Consider the following 26,443-nt stretch of genomic DNA (forward strand, 5'->3'; position numbering starts at 1 on the left):
TTTTTGCTAGTAATTGCAGGTTTGATTTGGAATGTGGATGGTATTTCCAAGACTATGGTGAGAATGCAACTATGATTGGGAGAATCAAAGAGGGAGCCATTGATAGGGCTTTGAAAATAACTATGTTGTTCTCATGAGACTTGGATTCTTTGATGGCATCCCTTCACTTGAAGTGTTTGATATATTGGTGGAAAGTTGCCTCTTACATGGTACACTAATAACTACACAGACAAGTTGCCCATGAATTCCATGTCCCTAAGGCCACTTCCAAATTTTGGCTACCCTGTAAGGCCTTATAAGTTCTTCAATGGTGAAACCCTTTGTCCATTTGGTTATAGCCTCAGTTACACTCAGTTCAAATACTCAATGGTATTTTCTGCTCACGCACTTCAACTAAAATTAGGAAGGCTCCAACATTGTTGTGATCTCACTTATGAGGCTGACACTACCGTCCAGGGAGAACATGATTGTGGTTGGAGATGCAAAGCTCTTTTTACCAGTTCAAATCAATATTGAATTACCACAACTAGATGGTTACTTAGATCATTTAGGTTGGCTTAAGTTCTTCTTATCATTTTTTTTTTGCTCTAACTCCAGTAATAATTAGGAGTGGTTATTTGTTCTTGAGTTCCTTATTTTAATCATTTGTTATTGCGATACAGTATGATGGGATCTATTGAGTTTTTCAGTAATTAAACATTAACTTTGATATTTACAATCAAGTATTTCAGGTTTTTAATCACATTTTCATCCTACTTTCTCCATTTTCTTGTTTTCATATACTAGAGTTGGTATATATGGGATGGCAGAGCTTATTGAATGAGTTCCTTAATCCATTTTATTGTTTTCAACCTACTCTCTCTCTCTCTCTCTCTCTCTCTCTCTCTCTCTCTCTCTCTCTCAAAATGTAAGACAACATATATACCTTAGATTAATTTTTGATAATTTTTCCCTATATAATGCACGTATAATTTTTACTTATATATATATATATAACCTCGCCTGAGTCTCCTGACATATGGGTAGAAGAATCATACGAATAGGTTTTAGCTTCTTAGGTATTATTACCCTATTTGATCAACCAATTCCAAATTTATTGCGAAGCCCAGAACCTTGATCGACCGGCAGCATAAGAAGTGTTGTCTAATTACAGTTTTATTTTTGATAAGGTGGTGCTTAGTACCTACTACTATATAATATGTGTATGCAATTCTACCAAAAAAAAAAATAATGTGTATGTAATATATTAATTGAGATCAACTTACAAAACCATGGGCTAATGAATCAATCAGCCATACTTTTATGACGCAAAACAATCGCTGCAACTTGTTTTTGCCATATCCATCTAATAATGCATTTGGTATTTGCCAACCATCTCATTTTTTTTTAAGAACCCTACCATCACTTTCATGACGCAACTTCTTTGATATTACCATAAAAAACGGTGTACAAATATATATATATATATATATATAGAGAGAGAGAGAGAGAGAGAGAGAGAGAGAGAGAGAGAGAAATGGTTTCTTCAACAAATTGATTTTCAAAAACTATTCAAATCAGTTTGAAAGGTAATTGGATATTTGGATGCGGATATTTCAATAATATACCGGAAATTATCCATTCTATTTAGATCCGATTCTAAAAGTACGATTTCATAATATTTTATAATAATAAATGAGAGAAGTTTTGTTCACAGGTGAACCATGTACACAGCCATGGGACTGAAGGGGTGCATCGTAGAACTCATCCCCCATCCAACGGCTGTGCATGTATTACCGTGCACAACCTTTTGCTGATAATGAAATATCCTCATCAATTCATGGATTACAAAACATTAAATAAAAAAAAAATTAAATGAAAAAAGAAGATTCACCATGACAAACATGTACTTTCAAATATGATGCGAAAATAAATTGTATTATATTCTATTCAAATTCGATCTGTTTGCATCCTTTGTATTTGGGATGTTTCTGGCTCCTCTCCAACAACTACTCCCACCAATGACCCTCCAGCGATTATGCAAGGGTTGGGAGAGTTTAATCACACATCCCAACACCTGCCAACACCCGGGGATACGTGTTGAAATACTCCCAACCCTTGGAATGGAATACTGGAGGGTCAGTGATGTTGGAGAGGTTCTTTTTCCATGTTTTGAACGACTGTCCCACAAATGTTTAATCCCAAACTGCCCTTGGTTTTTTATGTGGCCCTCATAGCACTGCTTTTGTGTACAACAGCTCGAATATCTCACATGATAGAAATCAGTCTCAAATTTTATAGACAAGGCCCAAGTTCCTACATCATAGATCATGTTTCAGCTAAAACAAAGACAATCAAGTGGTGAAATCTCTCCATTAAAGAAAAGGAGGGGGGAAGAGACCGTAAAATAAAGTTTTAAAATTCTGTGAAGAAAATGAATCTTTTGAAAGGCAAAAGGTCAATGATCACAGTTTATTACTAGGGAATGGAAACCAGATTTTTTTTATTTTGGAATGGAATGGAAACCAGTTAGCTTCACCAATATGAAGCACAACCACTCAGAAACTAGTTAATAATAACCTAACATACTAAGCATTCAAGGGGTGTTCTATTGTAAAAATTAAAACTCCAGGGTTTTAGCCCAGCAAACCAGGGCCCAGCCCTAACCTACAAAAGCATGCAAAACCTGAACCAATAGCCCACTGAGTAAACCTCAGTAACCTTCACCATTATCATCACTAATCCTATCCCTAGTTCTCCAGCAATCTTCCGGACAAACCCCACACACCACCACCCCCCCGCCCAAAAAAAAAAAAAAAAAAGAAACACACCCATGCTTCTGTGCAAGCAAGCGCACACAGCCATATGATGGATCTGAAATGAGCAAATGACTAGAAATAGAAAAATCTACATATCTACCAATCAGTGTATCAACAACTCATCAAATAGGAACTATGACAAAGAAAGAGCCTGCAACCCCGCTCCCCCACCAAGAAAAAGAAAAAAAGAAAGAAAGAAAGAAAGAATATTCGATCTCAAGAAGCAGTATATAGAATGTCCTCACACTCAGCCAGCGTCAGGTTTCACTTGTGTCCTCTGAAGTACATGTAAACTTTCTGCAGGTTGCAGGAAAAAACTCTTATTAGAGTGCATATCCCTTTAAACATAAATTTTCACTATCCTTTGTCATGGAACTTTGTTTAAAAATTTTAACTTATGCGCAATTGCATTGGAAGGTAATACAATACAGAATTAGAATCATCAGTGATTCAAGCACTAACCTGCAGTACCCACAAGCTTATAAGTGACTCTATACAGAAGAGTGCAAACCCAGTGATGTAAAATATCTGCGAAGAACAAAATAGAAAGAAAAAAAAGATAAATACCATTAATTGCATACTATTCAAAAAAATAAGTAGATAAATTGCACCTTAGCATGTTCAACTAGAGTAAGATATGCAAAAACAAGACAATCTGGCCAACAAAAATTGAGATACTTTAAGTTTGTTCAAAAAAATAAAAAATAAAAAATAAAAAGGGAACAATGATTGAGAGAAAAAATGGAAGTAATTATTCTCACGAGTTTTCATCTCCTTGTATCCAGATAACGAGTTCAAAGATAGCAAAACCATAAATATTTGCAACCCTGAAGTGTAAAAGCAATACTAGTTTGGCCTTGAATTATTCACTCAGAATTAAGAACATGAGGCATACCAAGACTGGATGCTTATTTCTACAATATGAGAACTTGTGCACATAGTCAAACATTTTTTTTCTTTAATCAGAATATTGTCAAATACATGCACAAAATATTTTTATTTTCTATAAAATAAGAATAAAGAACTAAAGAAAGGGAGCTCAGACACTGTAATCTTTTTGGATATAAAAGGAAACTGGAAACACCTTCTGCAAATTATTTGAACTTCCATAGTTCAATGCTTATAGAAGACTTGTAATAGCATCAAGGAGATGATCTTATTCACAATAGGCACTAGAAAAAACAATCCACTCCCATTTCAAGGCAGAAATTCTATAAACCTTCAGCCTTGTGTGCATAATTGTCCAGGCATCGCCTAGGCAGCAAGCCAGCCCTTGAGCTCCAAGGAAACAACTCGCCATGCTTGTGAAGGTGCCCAGTGAAAGAAGGGGAAGACAGGGAGGAATAGAAAGTAAAAGCATCAGCCATCACTACTTTTGCAGCAGCAGAGAAAGAAGAGAAGATGGCAGCACTGGGCTGCTGCTGCTGCCATTGCCACAGAGGAGGAGGAGAGAATGAGAAAATGGAGAAGTAGATGGACTACTTACCCAGATGGAACTTGGAAGACACCATTGACGCTGCAAGTCACAGGACTGTTTTCTCCAACAAACACAAACCTATTCCAGGTCCTTAGTTGATTCAATAAGAGTTCAAAAGGTCCAATGTTTCTTTTTTATTTTTCAGTCAAGCCTTTACATCTTTTACTTCATAAACCCTCATAGCCCCCTCTTATACATTAATGCCTTGTGCAACAAGGCTATGCCTACACGGAAACCCATTGCCTTGGCTTGCCTTAGAACCATGACAACAATGCTTTTCTGTGTGTAGTAGTAGAACAATTTAAGAGAAACCAGGAAGACCCCCCCCCCAGGCACAATGATGCAGAATTCCAGCAAGAAGAGAAGATGAGCATGTTTTTTAGGTTTCGTTTAGTTTATTTTATTTTTTTTTTTTTCAACAGAACCTGTGGTTCAAGTTGGGGTTGTTAGGCTTAATTTGAGTAGCTAAGCGGGGTTATATGGGGCCATGAGCCTAATATTTTTGGGTTTACTAGTGTAATGGACTCACTAAGCCCAAATATAAGATTTTTAAATCCTGTACATGATTTAGTAGTTAGTTTCTATTTTTCAATTCTCTAGAGTAGCTTGTATTTGGAAGAGGCACTTAAGTTGTAAGGGATCCCTCCTACCATACATAGGGGTTTCTTACTTTAGTAATTGCTATGGAGTTTAAATAAAGGAGAAGGGCCTAGACCTTCCAACGATTTTTTACAAAGACTACAGCTTTTTGTTGTGATTTGCTGTGAGATGCAACCTCAGTGGGATGCTAAGGTAACTAGGTAGGAAGCCAAGTAGATTGGTGAGATGCTGGTTGAGTTCTAGGTGGAAGGCCTAGTCCACATCCCTTTCTTTTCTATCTTCTTCTTCTTCTTCTTCATTCTATCAATCTCAGATCAGTGTTTTCTCTCCATTCCTGTGCATACTAGTTTACTGTTTCTATTTTACTTTGCCATTATCTTACTTTTCTCTGTCTTCCCCCAGTTTTCAGATCAGGATATAGTGCTCATGTTCCCTGTTTCCCTTCTCCTTTCCTCCATCGGTCACAAGTTGTGATGGCAGTTCACTGCCTTCTCCCATATGCTGTTACAGCACTACTTCCAAACTACTTTCTATTTTCCGTTGGCTTCTAAATTTTGGTTTACTTGCTAATTTGGTTCAACCATACCACTATTATAGTTCTTAGTTACTATCTTCTATTAGTTACCAAATATGGACTTTCTATTTTGGTGACATACCATTGGATCACTCCCATAATTGGGAGTATTGTGCTGCTACCCTAGACCCATCCATGGCCAGAATTTGGGACTGATCCCTGGTCTGGTTCAGTGGCCATTGAGGCCCTATACTGCTGCAATATTTAGCCTATGGTTCTAATTGTGGGTTGGGTGAACTTTGTTGCTGCTAAGAGAAGATTAGCCCTATTACTCACATTTTAACAGTCTCACAATCACTAAAAAGGGGAATTACAAACTGATATTTTCTGCAGCTATGATTTAAATAATAATATGCTAATTGAAACTTTGAATGCATACATCCATGGGTTTCGTTTAGACAACTTACCCCAGCCAGTACACTGGTACGGAAGACATCGATTGCTGCAAGGATACCCCTGAAGTTGGAAAACAAGATCTTACTTTAGTTTCACATATATCTGAATTCTGAGATGATATTATAAAGCATAATAAAGAAGGCAATTAAGAATACAATTATAACCTAAAAGCACATATTATTCTACTAGATATCCTTCAGAGAACTATGAGCCAGCTCTAAGGTATGCAAAGTCATTGAACAATGGTCAAGAAGCTCGGTAATTATCCATTTTGATGACATCCTCCTAGTGATATCTCTGTTCACATGCTAGCATTTGTTCATCAAATAGAATGACAGAATTACCAAGACCAAGCAAAAGATGAAATGGATATTTTCAACTTATAAAATTCATGTGGCATTGGTTGTCCAGCCAAATTTAATAAAGAAACTAGAAAATAGAAAATCTATAAACGATGATGAGGGCCATTGAAGCCAGTGAGCATCTGGTATAAAACTTAAATATGCATTATCAAGTAAAGTTTATGCAGATGTAGCAACAGTAACATTACACATTCATATATGCAAATATGCAATGCATTTAAGCGATGCTGATGCCAGGCCGACCTCACCCCCAGAGCTTCAAGCCTTGAGCATCTTTATCATGGCCATTACTCCTTTTAAAGTCCCTTCTCCATGAGCTCAGTAATAATAAAGAATAATAGGCACCCCCTACAAATTTTCTCATGACAGATCCCTTTCACATAAGGATCTCAAAACCCCCACATTCCCATTTCATCATTACAAATTAACCAATATCAGTGTGCATTCACCAAAAAATATAAGTGAATAAATAACAATGTAAAGACCTAGGAACTAATAAGCATGGTTCACTTCAATTTCTAATTTTGACCACCCTTTCCAACCAGCAAGAAAAGAAAAAAAAAAAAAAAAAAAAAAAGTAATGTAGTGCAGGCTATAGGAAAGGCAGTTCTTGGGCACCCCATTTTTCGCAATGAGGGACACATCAAGTGGGAAAATCCAAACCATTAGCAGAACCACACCATGAACAGGTCAAATGTCAAATTTTGTGACACAGTTTGATAATTTTGTCTTTACAAGTGCAAGGCCCACCATGTATTATTTCAGGGTCTTTTTAAGCATTCCTATGTCATTTTCAAAGGTATAATTTTGTCTTCTCCCTTCCATTTTCAACTGTCCAAAATATTTCAGGGTCTTTTTAAGCATTCCTATGTCATTTTCAAAGGTAGAGGTGTCCACACACAGAGTGATGCGTCCATGCCAACCAATGTTCAAGGTATTAGCATTCGGGAATGGATCAATCTCAACTGATACCCATCCAGAGCCGGGTGGATCAGGAATGGATATGTCCCAGGTGGATCAGTCAACAACAGCCAAATTGGATTGTGGATCAATTGATTAATATTGATACAGATTGGTTGATCCGTCTGATCCAATAACGATACTCGCTAGGTTCTCTTTGGATTGACCAAATATCAAGTTACGTGGCCCATTAAGGCAACCCCAAATCCAAAACTCTATGTTTGGGTCACTATGGCCTATTAAAGTAAAGAAATTCCCAATCAGGAGAATGAGTGGCAATTTCATAATTTCACAGCACAGTTCAAGACCCTTTTGGAAGGAATAAAGGACCCTGAGACCAAACAGTAATTATAAATTGGAAATAAGGGATTTTTTATATTTAAAATGAAGTGGGGGATGAAATAGCATCATGGTTCAGAACTGAGGGGCTTTTCTGTAAATAACAGAAGTAATCTCCCTCATCATGATACATAGAACCAGCAGTAACTCAGTTGGATTTCAGTCAAAAGATCTCCCCCAATACTAATCCAATCGACACGAAATTTTGGGCAAAGATTGTTAAACTCCTAGATCTATTGAACACAAACAACAATCAGACTGACAAAACTGCTGAAACTAATCCTGGCTGAAGAACTCAGGACCGGTTCTGCACTCAATTTGTAATCGTCAATTCAAGTATGATTTCCAGCAGAGAAGTTGCATGTAGGATCTCCCAGAGGTTAAGATTCAAAGCCCAGAGTTTTGAATCTGATTGGTTAAGAACTCAGAGAGATCGATGTCACTCTTGTTGAATGTTGAGCCAAAGTCACACAACGGCAGGTACCAGTAGAACGGAACATAGGAGGAGGGAAGAAAAATGAGAAACAGCATAAGAAAAGAAACAGAAAGGAAGAACAGAAACAGAAGAAGACAAGGAGCCGAGGAGAGAGGAAGATTGCACCTGAGAGGAGAGGCTCCAAATCGAACCAAGGAGAAGAGAGAAAAAGGATCAGCGGCACACTCACTGACAAGTGACAACCCGTGAGAAAAACTTCAAACTTCATTCAATATTCAACTGTTTTCCATCTCAACCAATGGATTACATATATACTCTTATTAGCTGAAATCAATTACAATAAAGAAACTACCTCAAACAAGGAAATTACGCACGAACAACCCTCTACCAACCAGTATTAGACCAGAAGCCCGGTTTGGTTCTCATCTCGGTCTAGGTTTCCAGATCAGGTGATGATGCTTAAATCCACCAAAAGGTTAGGTTTCAAGAAACCACAAACAGCTGGACCACAGACTAAAGAGAATATTCCAGATTTAAAGAGAACTCTGATAGGACCATATCAAAGGATCTGATCTGCACAAAATTCAGATCAAGGGCTATACTTTAATGATAGAAATAGATATCAAAATTTTAAGACAATCCAATGGTTGGATGTTAAGATATTTAGGTCCCTACTGAAAATAGGAAAACTAAATCAGAACTGCAGGACCAGAATTAGAAAGCTATTGATAATAGGTCAAATATAGGTCAGATTAACCCAATAGGTTGATTCGCATATACCAACTAAAAAGGTGAATGAAATACCAGAATCTCAGGGGGTTAGATGCTGAGATCAAATAGTTTCCTACTGCTGGTAGGAATCTATAAATCAGAACAGAAAATCGACCTCGGGTTAGATAGTGTTCAAGTTAATAATGAACAAACAGAATATTAATTATTAAGAAGCAGCAACTGAGGATCGAATATCACCAGAACAGAAGCAAACAAATATCACAAAATTGCTTAATTCAGATGACCAGAACTGATGTTTTCATAGAGCAAAAGGTATTCACTTGAAAGACTGATTGTAGAAAAGAAAGAATCAAACAAGAGAAGATAGGATATAACCACTGGAATCACCACCAACGGTTTTTGTTGGAATCACCACCAAACAGGTTGCTGAATCACCAAAACAGTAATTGAGCCGCATCACCACAGAATTACAATAGCCATAACTGTTGGAATGAACAAATCATGGGCTGTAGCCCCCTTTAATGGTTTATTTATTAAAGATAATAAAGAGAGTCACAATGGAACTCAACAAGGAACAGACCAAAAAAAAAAAAGCAAACAGAATAGGAACCCCCTTGGGTCAACAGCCCCTTTTGGAGTAACCCAACTACGTAACACTTAAAGAGAGGATCGAGTCCTAACAAAATGGAACTCCAGTATAACTAGTACAAGTAACTAATTAAAGCAATAAAAAAGCAAATAGAATTAAAAAAAAATGTGCCACGATGGAGGAGTGACTGCTAGACACAGCTGACACAAAACTTGGTGAACTGAGTTCATGACTGAGTCAACTAAAATGAGTTACTGAATTGACTCGGGCTCTTTTTTCTTCTTTGGTACTTCTTTAAGTACCTTTTATCTGCATCATCAGATCATGCTGGTCCAGGCACAATAATGCTTAGTCATGGCTTACCAGACCAGTGATGCCACCATGTATTGAGGGAAGAGGGCAAAAGAGTTGAATTCCTAAGCCAGAACAATTCCATTTTATTTTTTTTCCGGTAGAAGCCAGCACAATTCCATTTAAGCACACAAGAAGACCATTTGGCTATCACTTCAGACACACACAAGTACTATTTTTATTTTATTTTTTTACAATTTCGCATTGAAGAAATACATGCACTGGTGGATAACCCCTATGGCCCTATTGTCAGTGATCCAAGACCTACCACATTTATGGACCAATGGATATGCAAGTTCTACAAAACTGGACAAAATAGAGGAAGCATGATGCTTGCACATTAAAGCGTACTTGCTTTTCCGCATAAATAATGATCTCCTCAGTTAAGGGCCCTGAGGCCCTTTTCCAAAGGATTTGAATTTAAAATTTTCCCTTTCTCACAAAATATATAATTCACAGTTTCCCTTCCTGCCAATTTTCTCTTCCTGCCATGCATGTCCACTGGCTAATCAAGCAGCATATTTTGAACGGAATTTATCAGTCCAATGACCCCAGTAGTATGCCAGGTAAAATCTCAAAACTAGCTTAATATTGACCATCCCTGAACCATACTTTTTCTCTATGCCGACCGGCTATCGACAATAAATAGTAAGGCATTGTTGGCCAATAAATTCCAGAATCCTACAGATATAACAACTACAGTTTCTAAAATTTTAGGTCCATTAGTTGATATATTTCAAATGGAAGTCTGAATCTTAAGTAATCACTTAAAGCTGGAAAGGAGACTACAGCATTAATCAGCTTTCAGGATTAACCTCTGCACTTCTCATCAAGCATCAGTTAGTTATTTACAAGGAACCCATACACATCTGTACACCGTACTCAGCATTGAGACAACTCAAGACCAGAAAAAAATACGATGAATGAGCAAATTCCATACCACGCCTTTATCTTAGAATGTAAATGAGAGATTTCTTAAAAAGAACTTACGCCAATGACTCCCCACGGAAGACAACTGGAGGAGCTATAGCAGCAAATATACAGAAGATTACATGGAGCTGCATCAAGCCAATCCCATTAGTACAATGCAGAAGTTATTGCTCTGACAAAGAATCCTTGACAAAATGTTATTAAGTTCAAAAACTTACCAAGTAGAAAAGGAAAAACCAAGTGAAATTCAGTGCACTGTCAGTCCTGTAAAGCAAGAAAAGATTGGTGATCAACAAGAACAGCTAATCCACCCCTGAAAAATCAAATTACTAAGCTAGGGTGCATTTCTTTATAGTATCTTCAAAAACTATATAACTCTCCAGATAACATAAGCAAGTGTACAAGTGCATGGTTCCTAAAACCCATTCGTGCAACAGACCATCATAGGAACCAACTCCGTTTCGACCCCAGTTCAACCAAGTTTTTGCTCCAGAAATCAAAATTACTAAAAAGCAAGGGTATTGTTGACCATTTTAAGGAAAACTAGTCAGTTTTCTACCATCTCTGAACAAATTTGAAACCAAATCACCAAATCCTGTTTTATTAGATGTCAGAGAGCCAAAGCACTGAGTTTTGGTTCAAATAGTCTGATCTGATTTTCAAACTGCACAAGTACACCCTTAGAAAACATAACATTCAGATGACTAGCAAATGGAGCATACATTTAAGGGAAGGAGAGGATGTGGTGCAGGTTTCATCAAAACCAAAACCAGCCTAATCAAATATAATTCAACCAACCCCCAACCCTATCCCACTGAGATGAGCACGCAATTTACCAATTTCCTCTAGCATATAAAAAAAATTAGTGATTGTGAATGCATAAGTCAGGTACCTCATTCCACGATAGAGAGGCCTGTACCACAGTACATACGAAAGGGGGCATCCCATTACAGCGTAGATTATTGCGAGGAAAAAGATTGTAACACCTGTACAATGTGAGAGTTCTCAGAATCCCTGCACTGATCAAAGCTCGAGGAAATAATCTTATTTTAAAGGGTATTATAAATTGTCGAGGAAACAAAATCTTACCTCCACCTTTAATCCAGTTGACAGTCACAGCAATAATATTGAATATAAGGCAAAGAACTATACCTGCAAAAAATATTATTGCTCATACAACGGTCGCAGCGAAGTTTTGAACTGGGAATCAATAAGTTATAAAGAAGCCAAATTAACTTGAAATAATAATGAAGGATTGGCAGGAAAATTTGGTTCCGTTCTGTATGGGAAAACTGATTATTCATATATGCAATATTATTTAACTGCAAGAACAGGAACATAAACAACAAAACAGCCTTTGACTAGGCAATAAAGGGTACGGCAACCCCGGAGATCGGAAACCCTACTAGGAATCAACATGGGTCCACACAAGCAAGAGAACACTCAAATCAAAAGAGTTAGTGGCAAACCATAAAAAAATGAAGTTCATATGGATGGTGGCAAAATTTTAAATAAAGGGGAATCTTAAAGGGTAACTTGGCAATTAGTAATGGGGAGCAATACAATGGGAATTAAGGGATAAAGGTTAGGGTTACCATAGGAAGCAAAAAAAAAAAAAAAAGAATAAATGAATAAAGCAAGGAGTGGGGGGTATGATGGTGATAAGAATAAAGAGTAAAGCTATCGAGGGAGGGCGGAGAGTCAGTTCTTCTCCTACATTGGCAGCTCAAAACAAATGGTAGGAGAACTATGGTGCAACAAAGGGCTATTCGGCTCAAGATTCTGACATGCTGGGAGATGGGACTTGAGTCTCATTAAGAAAACCATGTATGCATTCCCTAGTTGTCAAGGCGCCGCGTAGGCGCCTAGGCGGTTTTGTCTGGATTGGCACCAATTTCGCCCCCCCCCCTCAACAGCCTTGGTTCACCTAGGCATCGGGACAACTGTGATGCATTCAATAAATTTCCATCCCACAAACAAAATCAAAACCTACCTATAACAGTGGCAAAAGACTAGGGATGAACAAACTCAATAAAATAGCAGAAAGAGGGGGTAATATGGTTAAATCTGTGGCTTGAATCACATTCAACACCCCAGAACTCAGGGTCAAACGACTGGGCTAGTGGGGTCAGCAATGGTTTATTTGAATTTGGTATTGTTGCCCAACAGTGAGTAACACCATAACAGAACCTAGAGAAGCACGGACAAGCAAGAAAATAGGACAAGGAAAGAAGAGCAAAGAAGGAATAGCATGAATCTGGGATACTTGATACAAGGCCTAAGTTGCATGTCTTTCTTCACCACTTCTCCTAAGGTCATTTTAGGTCTACCTCTAGCTCTTTTAGTTCCTTCAATATGAATCAAATCAATCCTCCGTACTGGAGCATCCCAATGCCTCCATTGAATATGACCATGCCACCTCAAACAACTTTCTCAAAGCTTATGATGTATCAGAGCTACTCCCGAATCAGATCTAATATGACTATTCTTTATTTTATCCTTCCTAGTTTGCCACTCATCCATCTCAACATCCTCATCTCCGCCACATTGAGTTTATCTATGTGATGCTTCTTAACCACCCAACATTCCACACCATACATCACGGTTGGTCGTATGACTGTCCTATAAAATTTTCATTTTTAAGTTTTAAAGGAATACGCCCATCACACAACACTATAGACACACATCTCCACGTCATCCATCCTATTTTAGTTATTTGTGAAACCATCATCCTCTATATCACCTACTATGATTTTACTAACATAAATTAATAAAAGGAAATAATCAAAGAAGTAAATAACTACTAAAAGCCCTAATTAGACCAAAAACCCAAGTTGGGCCAGTTCCATCTGGCCTTGGTTTTCTAAACTTGATCATGCTAGTCCAACCATTCAAGTGCAATACATCAATTCTAGTCCTTTAGAAAGAGCTCGACTCCATTAAGTTTGGATCTAAATCAATACGGTGGGGGAGAAATGATGCTGCTGTATGCCGAAGCTTGATCACCAAAAGGTCCTTAGTTGGAAGGAACTGCATCTTGAGTCTCGAGTCAGCCGTGTTTGAAGGAGTAAATGTTCTCAAAACCACAATATTATGCCTTCTTAACAAACCACCACAGTCACCCCAAGAGTATGTGACACACCTTTAAGGGTAGAACATCACATTGCATGGCATCCCATGCTGCAAGTTCTTTTGAAAGTTAGGATCCAAAGAATGGACCATGATAGGCAGACAAAGAAATGAAATCTGAGAAATCATGACAAAAACAATTCAAGGATGCGCCATATTGCATACCTTTACTCGAATTAGTTGATTTGGTTACAGAAACAATGCCAGACACAAGAAACCGGGGCAATTATATATGTCAAGGGAAACTGGATTTCACAAATAAGATATGAGCAACCTCACCTCTAATAAAATATTTGCTGAATTCAATTGAGGTTTTTGTGATAGAAAATTCTCCAAGATCAATTGTGTAAGGTAGGACACATTATGAATCTAAGGCTTTAAGGAACTTCCCCAACAATGACAAAGCATAACAGATTCTACCTTTTTTTTTTTTTCCTTTTTTTTTTAATCAGTGCTAACAGATTCACATATTTCAAAATCAAAGGCTTAAAGAAATGGAGTTATTTACTCAACACCAGAAAAGTGCATGGATTACCTAACCAACTTGCAAAAGCCAGATACTGCAACCTCTGAGCATGGATTGGAATCTCATTTGCTATGTCATGATGAATAATTGGAAAGAATGGAGGCCAGTTTTTGTCATTAGTGGGGATGCCCGCTGCAGTAAAAAAATTGAAACCACGCTTTAAATGCTGCAAGATAATATGGGGAAAAGCAAAGAAAATTTTATCCGATAAGTTCCTTTAGATGAAAGTCCGTAGCTTACCTCTGCCAACAGCATCTTCTCGTCGCTTTATGTCCTGTAAATAAAGAAGCAAAATGTCAATAAATAGCATTAATGAATTTTGAAACCACCTCTATGGATAAAGTACATATTGGTCACTAAGAAGAACTTTGTATTATCTTCCTTGCAGATAATTAAATTAGACATTTATTTTTGTCAGCAAGGGTATGGGGTACAAGACGGGAGGGAGCACACTTCAGCACAAGGCAGAGGCAGAACTCAATCCAAAGTCTCGGACTTGTCATACCGAGACCAAGCTTACAACTGCAAAACCAGCTGAACCAACTGACACCTTATAAAAGTAAAACCCAGAAAATGTTTAAAAAGGGGAAGAAAACTATGAAAGAAAATAAAAAGGTGCTATCTTATACTAAGGCCAGATGGAAGTTCAAAGATACACATGTACGAAAACAAAAAGTAAGAACTCAATTAGTTGCTTTTTTCCTTTAATTATACAAAAATATATATCAAGAGACAAACACATTGCAGACAAACATCTAAATAAATGAATTATCAATACCGACCCTTTCTCTCCTCTGCAAATCTGCATCCCATGCAGCAAGTTCTTTTGCTTTTGTCTTGGTATCCTGTGCATATATAAACAACTCAGGCCCTGAGAAGTAAATTATGAAACATAAATAAGCAGAAACTGCAAGATCATATAAGAACACTCATTTCTACTGACACTCATTGTATCCAGCGGTATGTCAACAGTTGCATCATGTTTGTTGCCAAAACCCAGGGATTGAGGTAATAATGAAGGTATTCGTGGCTTTGACGGAGGCGCAGAAGCTTTCTGCAAATAACCATATCAGTACCAGCAGACTGTAGGCAATGACATTAGAACAAATATAAAACCAGAGGATTATAGCTAAATACAACACATTTTATCTTCTGATGTGGTCAGAGAAATCACCTGATAACCATAACCAAAGGCAACACAAATTTCTCATAAGGACCCCAATTTTTAAAAAGCGACTATTAAAATTACCAAACTGAGCTCTCCAAAGAGTTTATTCAAATGGCTCTAACAATATCTCTTACAACACACGGTGAAAACCATTTATCTGTGACAATTCATAAAAGTAAACCTAACAATTCTCTTAATTCACAATAAGAATCCAAAGCTTGCCAAAACCAAGCAGTACCAAGGATTAAATAAGAGTTACATCCAGATTGCATATTTATAACCACATTTGGAAGATTCAGTCGCAATATGACCCTATCCGCAACAACTCCAAACCAAAATCACATACCCAAGTTCCAACTAACGATTCAACCCCGACCGAAAAAACAAAAGGCAAATCTTCTTTCCCAGGCACACTTCTCTCAATAAAATTAGACTCCAACGTCCGATTCAAGTGTACCTAATTAAAACAAAACTCAATAACTTGAAGGCTACGCCAATATTTCTAGATCCAATTGCAGATGCAACTATACTCCACAGTCCAATCTAAAAAGCTAGATCAAACTCTCGCATCCAAAACCGCACAGATCCAAAATATAGCTAATTCAGGGGATTAAACGCAACATATGCAAGCAAATAAGGGCAAAACGAGAAGAATCAAGAGAGATATTCAAAGGTGGTTACCGAGAACGGATTGACTTCTTCTTCCTCTTCTTCAAAGGGGTTCGGATCATGGCGGGGATTCATCTTTGCTTTACTTCGATTAAACAAAAATTCTCGCAGAAATTGCGAGAAGAACGGGAGAGAGAGAGAATTTCTTCCTTGCTTCCCCTTGTTTTCAGGTAAGGAAAGCTACTGAACCGCTTATATGTGTAACTGCTAAAGTTGAACGAAGCATGTGTGACAGTGAGACAAGTGTGACGAACTGTTCGATCTGAATTTTAGCTTATATATGACGCGGGACATATTTATTGATATATTAATTGAACAAACGAAAAATTGAATTTTCCGTTTAACCCCTGACATTTTATGAAATTACGCTTAGTATTCCTCACGTGACAGTGACGCCTCCAGCTGCCGGTCGGTGAAGGCATTTTTTTTTTTCTTTATTTATTTATTATTTTATGGACTGGTGAAGGACTGAAGGGTGAGGAAGACGAAATAGGACGCAAAGGATAGCTTTCGGGCGAAGCATGAGTGCATGACACATGGCAATTGGGCAATTGGGCAATTGGGCAATTGGGCAATGGCTTTCTTTTGTTTTTTTCTATGGTCCTCTTTATCTTATTCTTGGTTGGTTGATAATGATCTCTCATCTGATCATTGTGAACAAGAAAGTAACAAAGTTCATGTGAGATCAGCAAAAAATAGAGAAGAGATGCCACTCTCTCTCTCTCTCTCTCTCTCTCTCTCTCTCTCTCAATATTTTTGTAGATTTTAAAAATTTCATGGTGGATCGAGACGATAATGAAACTGGGAATCTAACAATTTAGGAAGAAAATGTCAAAATTAAGCAAAGAAAAATAGAAGAAAAAAACACATAATTCTTTAGATAAAGCCAGACACTTGATCAATATTTCAAATTTATCTGATTGGAATGATAAATGGTAGATTTCGGCTTGTGACTTTTTTGCCTTGAAAATTATGTGGAAAATTAATTATGTTTTGAATATGGGGTATGAAGGAAATTATCAAAAGGAAAAACATAGTAATTGATGTGCCCAATGAATTCCCTATCTATTTAATAACCATAAAAATCAATTTTTTTTTGGTAAGACAAATCATTTCTTTACATAGCAAAAGAAGACACTCCAATCATAATATCACCCAAATTTCAACAGTCATTTATATCAGTGGATCCAATGTCTAGCCTAGCGCACTAGTGTGCACCTACTGCTTGAAGAGGAGGTGCCAAGAGGTCACTGAATTGACTCTTGTCAGATAGGTGTATGAGTGTGTATTTAGTGTGGCCCCCTCCCCTCTTCCTATCATTCGATTTATTTCCCACTACCCCTCTGGTGTGCGTGAGTAAATAACCATTGGGCAATTCCTTAAAAATAACAAATAAATAAACAAACAAAAGCTTATTTTTATCAGATTTAACTAGAATTCGTTGGATTAAAAAATATATGGAAAAAGAGAATGAACCTAGATCAACTCCCTATATGTAGGGTGTTACGAAGACATGTAGTTTTGTGGCAATACTTGTCTTTTTCTTCCACAGATGCTCTTCTAAATACTCTTAATGGTAGTATACAAGGGCATTTATGGAAGTAAAATTGTTCGGGTGTGTGTATTGTATTCCAAAGGACCACATAATATTGTTGGGTATGTATTTGTAATTGGTCGAGTTTTGAATCTATTAAATATGTAGACACCCAATGTTGTCATCTACCCTTGACAATAATGATTTACAGGATATGGATGAGATCTATGCTTTCTGATAGTGTGAGAATCACATGAAAAGAATTGTCGAAATTCCCCGGTTCTCAATAAGACAAAAGATCCTTCTTTATGAATCTTGAACCTTTCTGAGCAAAAAATATAAGCTCAACACCTATCCCATTGGATAATACTCAGAATGGTGATTATGCCAATATATGGTGCATAAAAATCGGACCATCGAATCTCCCGAAATAATACTCGTAAATCAGAAACCCTGATTAGGGCAAAACCAAAAGCATTTTGGCCCCCAAAATCTGAAAGGGAATATTTCTTTCTCAGCCCATGAGATTTAAATTTACTATTTTACCCTTTCTTTTTGTGCAGGTCCATTTCGTAATCATGGGCTTGCAAAAAAATGATGCCATTTTTGGTAGACCCACAATTCACTTCTTCTATCTTTTTTTTTTTTTTTTTTTTTTAAATCTTTATAAAAAGTGGCAGTATTGACCTTTCCCAACACATATCAATCTATCTTTTCACCTTATACTCTCCTCTTCACTCACTCACCCTTTAAAGTGTGTCCAAATGCTAAAGATGTTCTTTAGCTTCATATTTTGCCTTTTTCTAGCCTAACCTCTCATGAGCCGAAATTATGCTGAAACATCCATCAATCCCGCTGCCTCGATTTGCATGCTGAAACCCAAAAAAATTAAAAAACTTCCCCAAACCCTTAGGAAGCCTTAGAAAACCTCTAAATGACTTAAAGCTTAGGATCAATCGGATTCCACCACCTCGGTTTGCACATCAAAATTTTAAAAAATTATCCAAAATCTAAAAAAATTCTCTGAAGTTGTGAAAAGTCATAAAAAGGCCAGATTCTCTAAAGAAGGAAAACGGATGGTCAAATCTACCTCTACCTGAGTTGGAGGACACTCACCAAAGTTCATGTCCGTAGCAATAGGGACCTACCCCTCTCAACCCGAAACAGGGGTCGAGCACAGGTATAACCTCTCAACTGAGTAGGAAAAAGATAGATTTTTAATTCATATGTGATTATGTACATAGTAGTGTAACAATAATTTAACCATGTATGCAATATAGGATTAATTAGGGGAGAACATTTGTTCTTAAACATCTAGTAGGAAGACCGAAGACCAGCTCAACTGCTTGGAATGAGTGCCTACCACCTTATTAATTCTACAATTACCTTCATCTCTAGACCAGACCAATCTTCGAGCCCTTTCCAAATATCATATTTCTCAATCTGTAATATTTGCAACTACTTACATTCCTTTAAGGAAACCCATAAGAGATAGAGCATCCACAACATATGCGCTCAGGTGTCTCCGAACGGGGATGCTATGATGTGAGGCCCGCAGATGTATTAAAAGAGGGCTGGTGGATACCAAATCCAAAACGCTAGTAAGCCTCAAAACATGTATGAGGAAAAAATTGTAATTGTGTGGGATAAAGGTTTTAGAGCTCCTTATTGTCTCTGTGTGGAAAACCCTAGGGGAAATCACTTTGTGAGGTGGAAAGTGGTGCTTAGGATTTTTTTGGCATAATAAAAAGTCTCTTGCTTTCTCAAGTGGATGTAGGCATTCATGCCAAACCACATTAAATTATTCATGTTATGTATGATTGTTCACTTGGTTTCTTCCTTGTGATTGCACATTTGTCCCTGAAAAAAAAAAAAATCCATATCATCACCAAATTATACACAAAGTCTTACAGAGAATCGATCCAAACTCAAAGGGAATCATCACCTTTGTTACCCATTTTTGCAATGTTATGACTATTGTTTTACTTATTTTAATGTCAGATTTAACAACTTATGGGCATACTGGATGCACAATGCTCTTGCATGTGCGAGGTCCGAGGGGCGAGAACTACACAGCCTAACCCCGAGAATGTCGAGAGGCTATTTTGACCACTTGACCATTAGGTCGTAACATTTGTACATTTCCGTTGAAACAAGCATGCCCCTTGACCACCAAATTTTACAATTTATGCCATGGGCGAAAGATTTCTTGTTATAATTTGCGACCTCGATCAGCCACTTACACATTGGACTTTCCCATTGTTTCTTCAACATGTCTTTTTTTTTTTCAATGGGAGTGGTGTTTTAATATGGAACGATTTGAAGAAGCTTCTCTAGGCTATGTATGATTTTGCTAATGGTAGGTTATAAAGAACTGTAATTTTGTGGATAGATAGACCCCAAAGTTCACTATTCATATGTCAAATTTCATCATAATCAAAATTACGATATAGTAAGAAAAATGACTATAAAGTGGGTGCACACTAAAATATGAATGACTAACAAATAAAGAGATGTATATGTAGGGGTGTCAATCCCAAGCCTGCACCGATTCAATCGATCGTGCCCGACTATTGGAAGATCGGCTGGCCCGCACCGATTATTAACCATTTTGGATTCAAGCCCGGCCTGTTTATAAATAGGCAGTACACAGTGCAATGGGTAAGCCCAATAAGCGCCTGCCCATTTACAAGCCTAACTCGGCCTGACACGTTTAACCTAACCGTTTAAAAGTATATTTTGATTTTTTGGATAGAATAGGATATATATTGATATTTTAATCAATTATTGAATGTAATTAAGTGTAATATCTTTTCTAAATTACTGATGATTTAATAAAATATATTAAAGTATGTTAAATCTAAGACAATTAAAGATCGTTTAAGGTTTTATTAGTACCTCACTCCATTTAAGGCCCAATTATAACCTGATGAGAAGAAGCCCGATCAAAGCTCAGAACCCAACCAAGCCCAATATAAGACTGACAGAGGCAGACTCATTCCTTAAATAGGTAGGTCATGGTCCAAGGGTATAGTTCTGCCAAGACCTGTTAGGTCCGACCGATTGACACCCCCATGTATATACATAGACAGTATTTTCTTATTGCATTTGATTCTAAAAATTACTAGCTTATGGCAATAGTTAGTAAGTTTAGGAATGACAATAATACGGGGATGTATGAAAAGTAAGCGGAACTACACGACAATAATACTTTTTAAGAAGTGGGCGTAATAAAATGCGTATAACAATATATAGTACGTGTTTAATATGATCCTTCAGTTAAAATTCGAGAGCAAAAATACGGGTTTATTTTTGTATTAAAAGTAAAATAAAATTAATTATTTACAACATACAAAGGAATCATATCATCACTCCTTAAATGCTTAACATATACTCAAAAGATAGATCAAATCCAATGGTGGGATTGAGATCAATATACCAAAACTTCAAATCTAAAATAAAATATTAAAAAAGTCAGAAATCAGGAGATTTTCAAGTAGAAGCAAATCTAAGAATCTGATTATTACGTGCTTAGCTATGTGTTAGCCATTATTGGGTTAAGTTAGTGCACGTAGGTGTAGTGGTAGAAGTTGTAACTAAATGGTAAGTGAATTAGGTAGATGCATAGCCGTTGCCTCTCTTATCTAGCCTATTTATTAATAATTAAAGTGAAGAAAGGATATGAAGAAGATAATTACCTAAATTTTCTTTTAAAGAGAGGGTGTTCGGCTTCTTTAGTTAAAGTCAAGAGGTTGGCTATCTCCTAATTAGCCAAACCCTATTTTATCTCTTCTATTTCTCTCTTTCTCCTACTTTCTCTCCCTCTCTACTCAACAATTGAGCATTTGTTTCCTATTTTCTCTCATTATCTCTTTTTTCTCTATTTTATTTTTCTTTTTTCCCTAATTTGTCTCTACCCTGACTGTGCACGTATCATCTGGTATCAAAGCCAATGAATCACCCACCTCTATGGCAAAAGAATCATGATGTTCAAACAAAAAATTTGAACATTGTCTAAGAAATTCAACTCCACAATTTCTGCACCAGTGTATCTAGAGCAGCCAATAAGGAGAAGAAGAAAGAAGAAAAGAAGGAGAAAAAGAAGAAAGAAGAGAAGAAGGAGAAAAAGAAGAAAAAGAAAAGGAAGAAGCAAAAGAAGACAATGAACAAGAAGGAGAAGAAGAAAAGAAAGCTGCAAAGTAGATCCTTCAGCGCCTTCTTTACCTTCCAACCTGTATGATGGAGAGGCTCTCCATCTTAATTTGCGACCAACCGAAGCCATTTGGGAGTAATTCCATAGAGATTTGGGATCCGAGTGGAATTATTTTTTTATATTTTACTTTATCATTCTCCCTTGAGGACAAGGGAATTTTAAGAGGGGTGGAATGTTACGTGCTTAGCTATGTGTTAGTTGTTATTGGATTAAGTTAGTGCATGTAGGTGTAGTGGTAGAAGTTATAATAAATATTAAGTGAATTAGGTAGGTGTGTAATCGTTGCTTATCTTATGTAGCCTATTTATTAGCAATTAGAGTGAATAAAGGATATGAGGAAGATAATTACCCAAAATTTCTCATAAAAAGAAGGACGTTCGGCTTCGTCTGTAAAGCCAAGAGGTTGGCTACCTCCTAATTAGCCAAAACCCTATTTTATCTCTTCTATTTTATCTCTTTCTCCTAATTTCTCTCCACCTCTACTGTGTCCCTATCACTGATTAGCACAAAACTCAGGTCAAGTGGCACTCTAAGATAGCCAGATAATATCCCAAAGTTTAAGATCAATCTAATTAGCATAACAGATTCAGATGCAATAACAATATATTCTGAAAACTTAAGGTAAAATAGAGTAAATGTAGGTTAATAAATCACCCTATTCTAGCAGTTTGATAGGAGAAAATCAATGGAACATACTAATAGATAGAAAGGTGATTAAATATACTAAGAACATAAGGAAAGACCAATTAGCAGTGGTATAGCAATCCATTAAAATTCATAACAGAACCTAGTTGGCGAAAAAAGAGGATAGAAGGAAGAAGAAAGGAGGTAGAAATATCTGAGTCTTTCTAAGATACAATGGCTGGTCTTCAATTTCTTGTGTGTGTGTGTGTGTGTGAGAGAGAGAGAGAGCTTGGAACAAGGGAGCTTGACAGTACCAGAGATCTCCTTGATGTACTACAAAACAATATGTGCAACAATAGCCGAACGGAGACAGAGAAGAATGGTGCAAAGGGTTAAGGTTCCGATCTTCCATCTCCCTATTTTGGTTATCTTAGAAAAAGGGAAGGAGAGGGTTATGGGATTTAGGGTATTCTTAGACGAAGGGGGAAGAAGGGTCGGGTTTTTTCTATTCTTAAACTAAACGTATTAATAAGTATTAAACATAATATATGTGTATTATTTGAGTACAAGACAGGTACTTATAAAATACTATATAATCAAATTTTTTAATCGATAAGGCAAAATGAGGCCTTTTGATTTAAACGTTCAAATATGACAAAAATATGTGTATTATATGCGAATTAACTAAGGAGGCTCATGTTATCTAGAACACTCCCCTAATACCCAGTGATTTCGAATTGACATATAATGTCTTCACGTAACAAAAATAAGTGGTCCATACAGATAACCTCTCCAAGCAGGACCACCGCCCACTTAGAAAAAAAAATATATTTTTAAATTAAAGATGAAGATTTAATTATCTTAGCCCACATTATCCTATAAAAAAATTGATTATTTCAAACAATTTTGGAGCATTAATCTAATGGATGCAATGATTATTATTGTTGTTGTTGTTGTATTATAACTTACTTGGGCCACTCGGTTTGAAGTAAAATTGACATAGCATATTGCGAAAACATCTGGGGCCATAACATTAAAAAAAAAAAAAGAAGGTGATATTGTTTTGAGAAAGTAAATGTATTATTATATTTAATATGTTACTAAATCAATCACATAATTATTTTTTATACTGATAAATGCTTCCCCACATAAAGGACTCTATTTGTAACAAGGTTTATAATTTACAATTGATTGTTGTAGACATTTTTTTAGCCATTTTTTCAACGGGACAATCTATTTGTAACCAAGGTTTACATTTTACAAAAGATTGTTGTACACATTCTCTTCTACCCCCCCCCCCCCCCCCTCCTCCCCCTTTTTTCCCTTTATTATCTCTGTCTCTTTGTCTCTTTGTCTCTCTCTCTCTCTCTCTCTCTGAGTAACGTTATTTTTCGTAGTTTCACTCTCCTCTCCCTTTCTTTTCTGCACCCCTGTTGTTTCCCTCCCCAGCTACTTGCATCCTTGACCCCACCCTCCCTCCTTTGCAACCCCTGCCTCCTCCCTACCCTACCATATATGTAACCCATGTTGGTGTTTAATATAAGTTTCAAAACATTAAGTCTCTTTAGCTCTCTTGAGTTTTCCCTCTTTGTTCTTTATCTTAGATCTTTTGAGTTATTTGGCAAGTGGAGTATGTGCTTTTGTATGATTCCACATTGGAATCTGAATAAAGTTAGATGGGGTATATATATATGATTTGGTCTTTAAATGACGTAGGGTTCTTAAGAGAGGTGTTTCTCCTCTCATGTGTGGAGGTTGTTCAAGGTGCTTTTTTAATCTCGCAAGTTGAGCCAAGGTTGGGGTTGTGAACTATTGCCTTATTTTTTGACAATGTTTTTTGTTCCAAAATCAAATTCATTGTATACGTGTACAAAAAACCTACCTAATGTATGTATGTATGTACATGACAACGGACCTATACGTATAAGTACACCTATATATACACACTATACATATAAGTGTATAGGTATAAATGTACCTATACAGGTATATCCTATTATATTTCATTTTCAACAATCTTTAAGGTTTTTTAAGTATTTGTGTTAAATATGACTGGAAAAGATACATCTGTTGAGATCACCAATGAGGAGAATGCATTAAATGTCATTCATGCTATGACTGCATCAAATGCTATTCCAATTGCTAATGCGACTACATTATAAGCAATTTTTGTTGTAACTAATGTTGCAAGTTCCATTCAACCTAGAATGGAGAAATTGAGGATCTATTATGAGTTTGACAATATAACTTATGTCAATAAAGAAAACTTCAAGAGATGAAAGTAAATGATGTTCTTTGCACTAACTCAATTGAGGTTTGCTTTTGCGTTGACCAGACCTAAACCAAATCAGAGTGATGATGTCACTCTTGAAGTAAAGAAGATTGCTTTCATTCAAGCCAACTTCCAGTATAAGAATCAAATTCTGAATGCACTCTCCATTAACCTATATAATGTGTATAATTCCTTTAAATATGCAAAAATGATATGGAATGCATTGTGTAATAAATACACACTTGATGATGAAGGAAAAACAAAATATATGATTGCCAAGTTCCTAAAATTTCAAATGAAATAGGGAGTGAGTATTTCCTCCTAAATTCACAAGTTTCAAATTTTAGTTGGAAATTTATCTAAAGAGAACATCATTTTTCTAGATGCATTTCTTACTGGAGAACTACTTGAGAAATTTCCATCCATTTATAACATATTTAAATTAAATATAAAGCACAAGAGAAAGGTGTGGACATTTGACGAAGTGGTTGTCATAATTAAAATAGAGGAAAGGAATCGGGCCAAGGATAAAGGAGAAAAAGCCAATTATGCAAGACTCAAATAGAGAAAAGTGTAAGGAAATTTTAGGAAATTCACTTTTCTTTTCTTTTTTCTCAGGATCCATTACCAAGGGATTAAGTAGAGGTTGTGTTGGGTTGAGTTTCTTGAAACCCTAACCTAACCTAGGTCCCCAAAACTAAATCTAGGCCCAACTCTGTCAGTTCATACCAACTCAAACCAACTCTTATTGACCCTGATTGGGCCTGGTTGACTAATTAGCCCTGATTTTTGCCAGGGTTGGGTTAATCTTGATTAATTATGTTTTTGCTATTTGTATTTTATACATTAAAAAATAAATAAAAAGAAGCACTAATCGATCAAATGATTAATACATAATTAAAATTATGAAGTGCAACACAATGATATATGTTGAAGACACCTGACCATAAGAATCAATGACTCAAATTTCAAAATTGAATAAAAGGATAGGATGGCAACCCTAAATTATAGTTATATAAATCAAGGTTAATATTAGGGTTGGGTTGGACCTAGGCTTGGCTCGGCCCAACCCTCGGGGTCAGAAATCTTAGTCCATGCCTTGTTCTGGCTCAGGGAGGTTTGGGTCGTCAGGGCCAAACATATACCCTTAGGATTAAGTAAATCTTTTCAAAATCTAAACTAGTGAACATGAAACAAATTTTAAATCTACTTATGTCGTTTCACGGAGGCCTAGGTGATATCTAACTTAAACCCACAGAGCTCACTCCCTCATATCACACAAAGCACAACCATTCTCGTCATAACAAGTGTCATTGATAAGCAAAGGAATATGTCTGCATGGGCATTAGCTTTTATTTTTCAAAAACAATGCATCTTATGTGAGACGAATAATGTACTAACAGGAAAAACTGGCGAGGCGGAGGCTCTAGGGCTCCTAGAGGGGATGACGAGGGCAAGGAACAATAGATGGATGATTGATGCAGTTTGGAATGATGCGGTCTACCTAAAGATGTTTTTTGATAAAGAATTAGGAAAACTTTTAACCTTATGGCCTAGAACCTTAATTATCCTAACCGATGAGTTGGATAACTACCACATTTCTCCTAGGTTTTGTCTGTTAACTACTAATAAATTATTAGAAATACTAAAATATATGGCCCATGAGGCTTTAACTGGCAGGAAGGCCATATTTAAAATGGACCTTGCTTGTAATATAAGTTATGCTATCTAATCGAAGTATCTTTATTTTCATTGACAAAAAAA

General features: G+C 36.6%; 1 protein-coding gene across 2 annotated transcripts; it reads right to left on the minus strand.

Moving 5' to 3' along the window:
* Positions 1-2,845: 2,845 nt before the first annotated feature.
* Positions 2,846-16,294, minus strand: LOC122082404 (secretory carrier-associated membrane protein 4-like). Of its 2 annotated transcripts, none has more exons than XM_042649940.1 (12): positions 16,049-16,294; positions 15,143-15,253; positions 14,982-15,044; positions 14,440-14,473; positions 14,209-14,331; positions 11,634-11,696; positions 11,437-11,530; positions 10,763-10,808; positions 10,605-10,672; positions 5,857-5,905; positions 3,261-3,326; positions 2,846-3,095 (listed from the first exon to the last, which is right to left on the minus strand). In XM_042649940.1, the coding sequence occupies exons 1-12, from the start codon at positions 16,109-16,111 to the stop codon at positions 3,063-3,065; spliced, it is 813 nt and encodes a 270-aa protein (XP_042505874.1). In that variant the 5' UTR covers positions 16,112-16,294; the 3' UTR covers positions 2,846-3,062. The 2 variants fall into 2 exon arrangements, with proteins under 2 accessions (XP_042505874.1, XP_042505875.1); XM_042649941.1 differs by lacking the exon at positions 16,049-16,294 and adding an exon at positions 15,714-15,912.
* Between the last annotated feature and the right edge of the window lie 10,149 nt (positions 16,295-26,443).

The sequence above is a fragment of the Macadamia integrifolia genome, chromosome 6, assembly GCF_013358625.1.
Source record: "Macadamia integrifolia cultivar HAES 741 chromosome 6, SCU_Mint_v3, whole genome shotgun sequence".
Taxonomy (NCBI): Eukaryota; Viridiplantae; Streptophyta; class Magnoliopsida; order Proteales; family Proteaceae; genus Macadamia; species Macadamia integrifolia.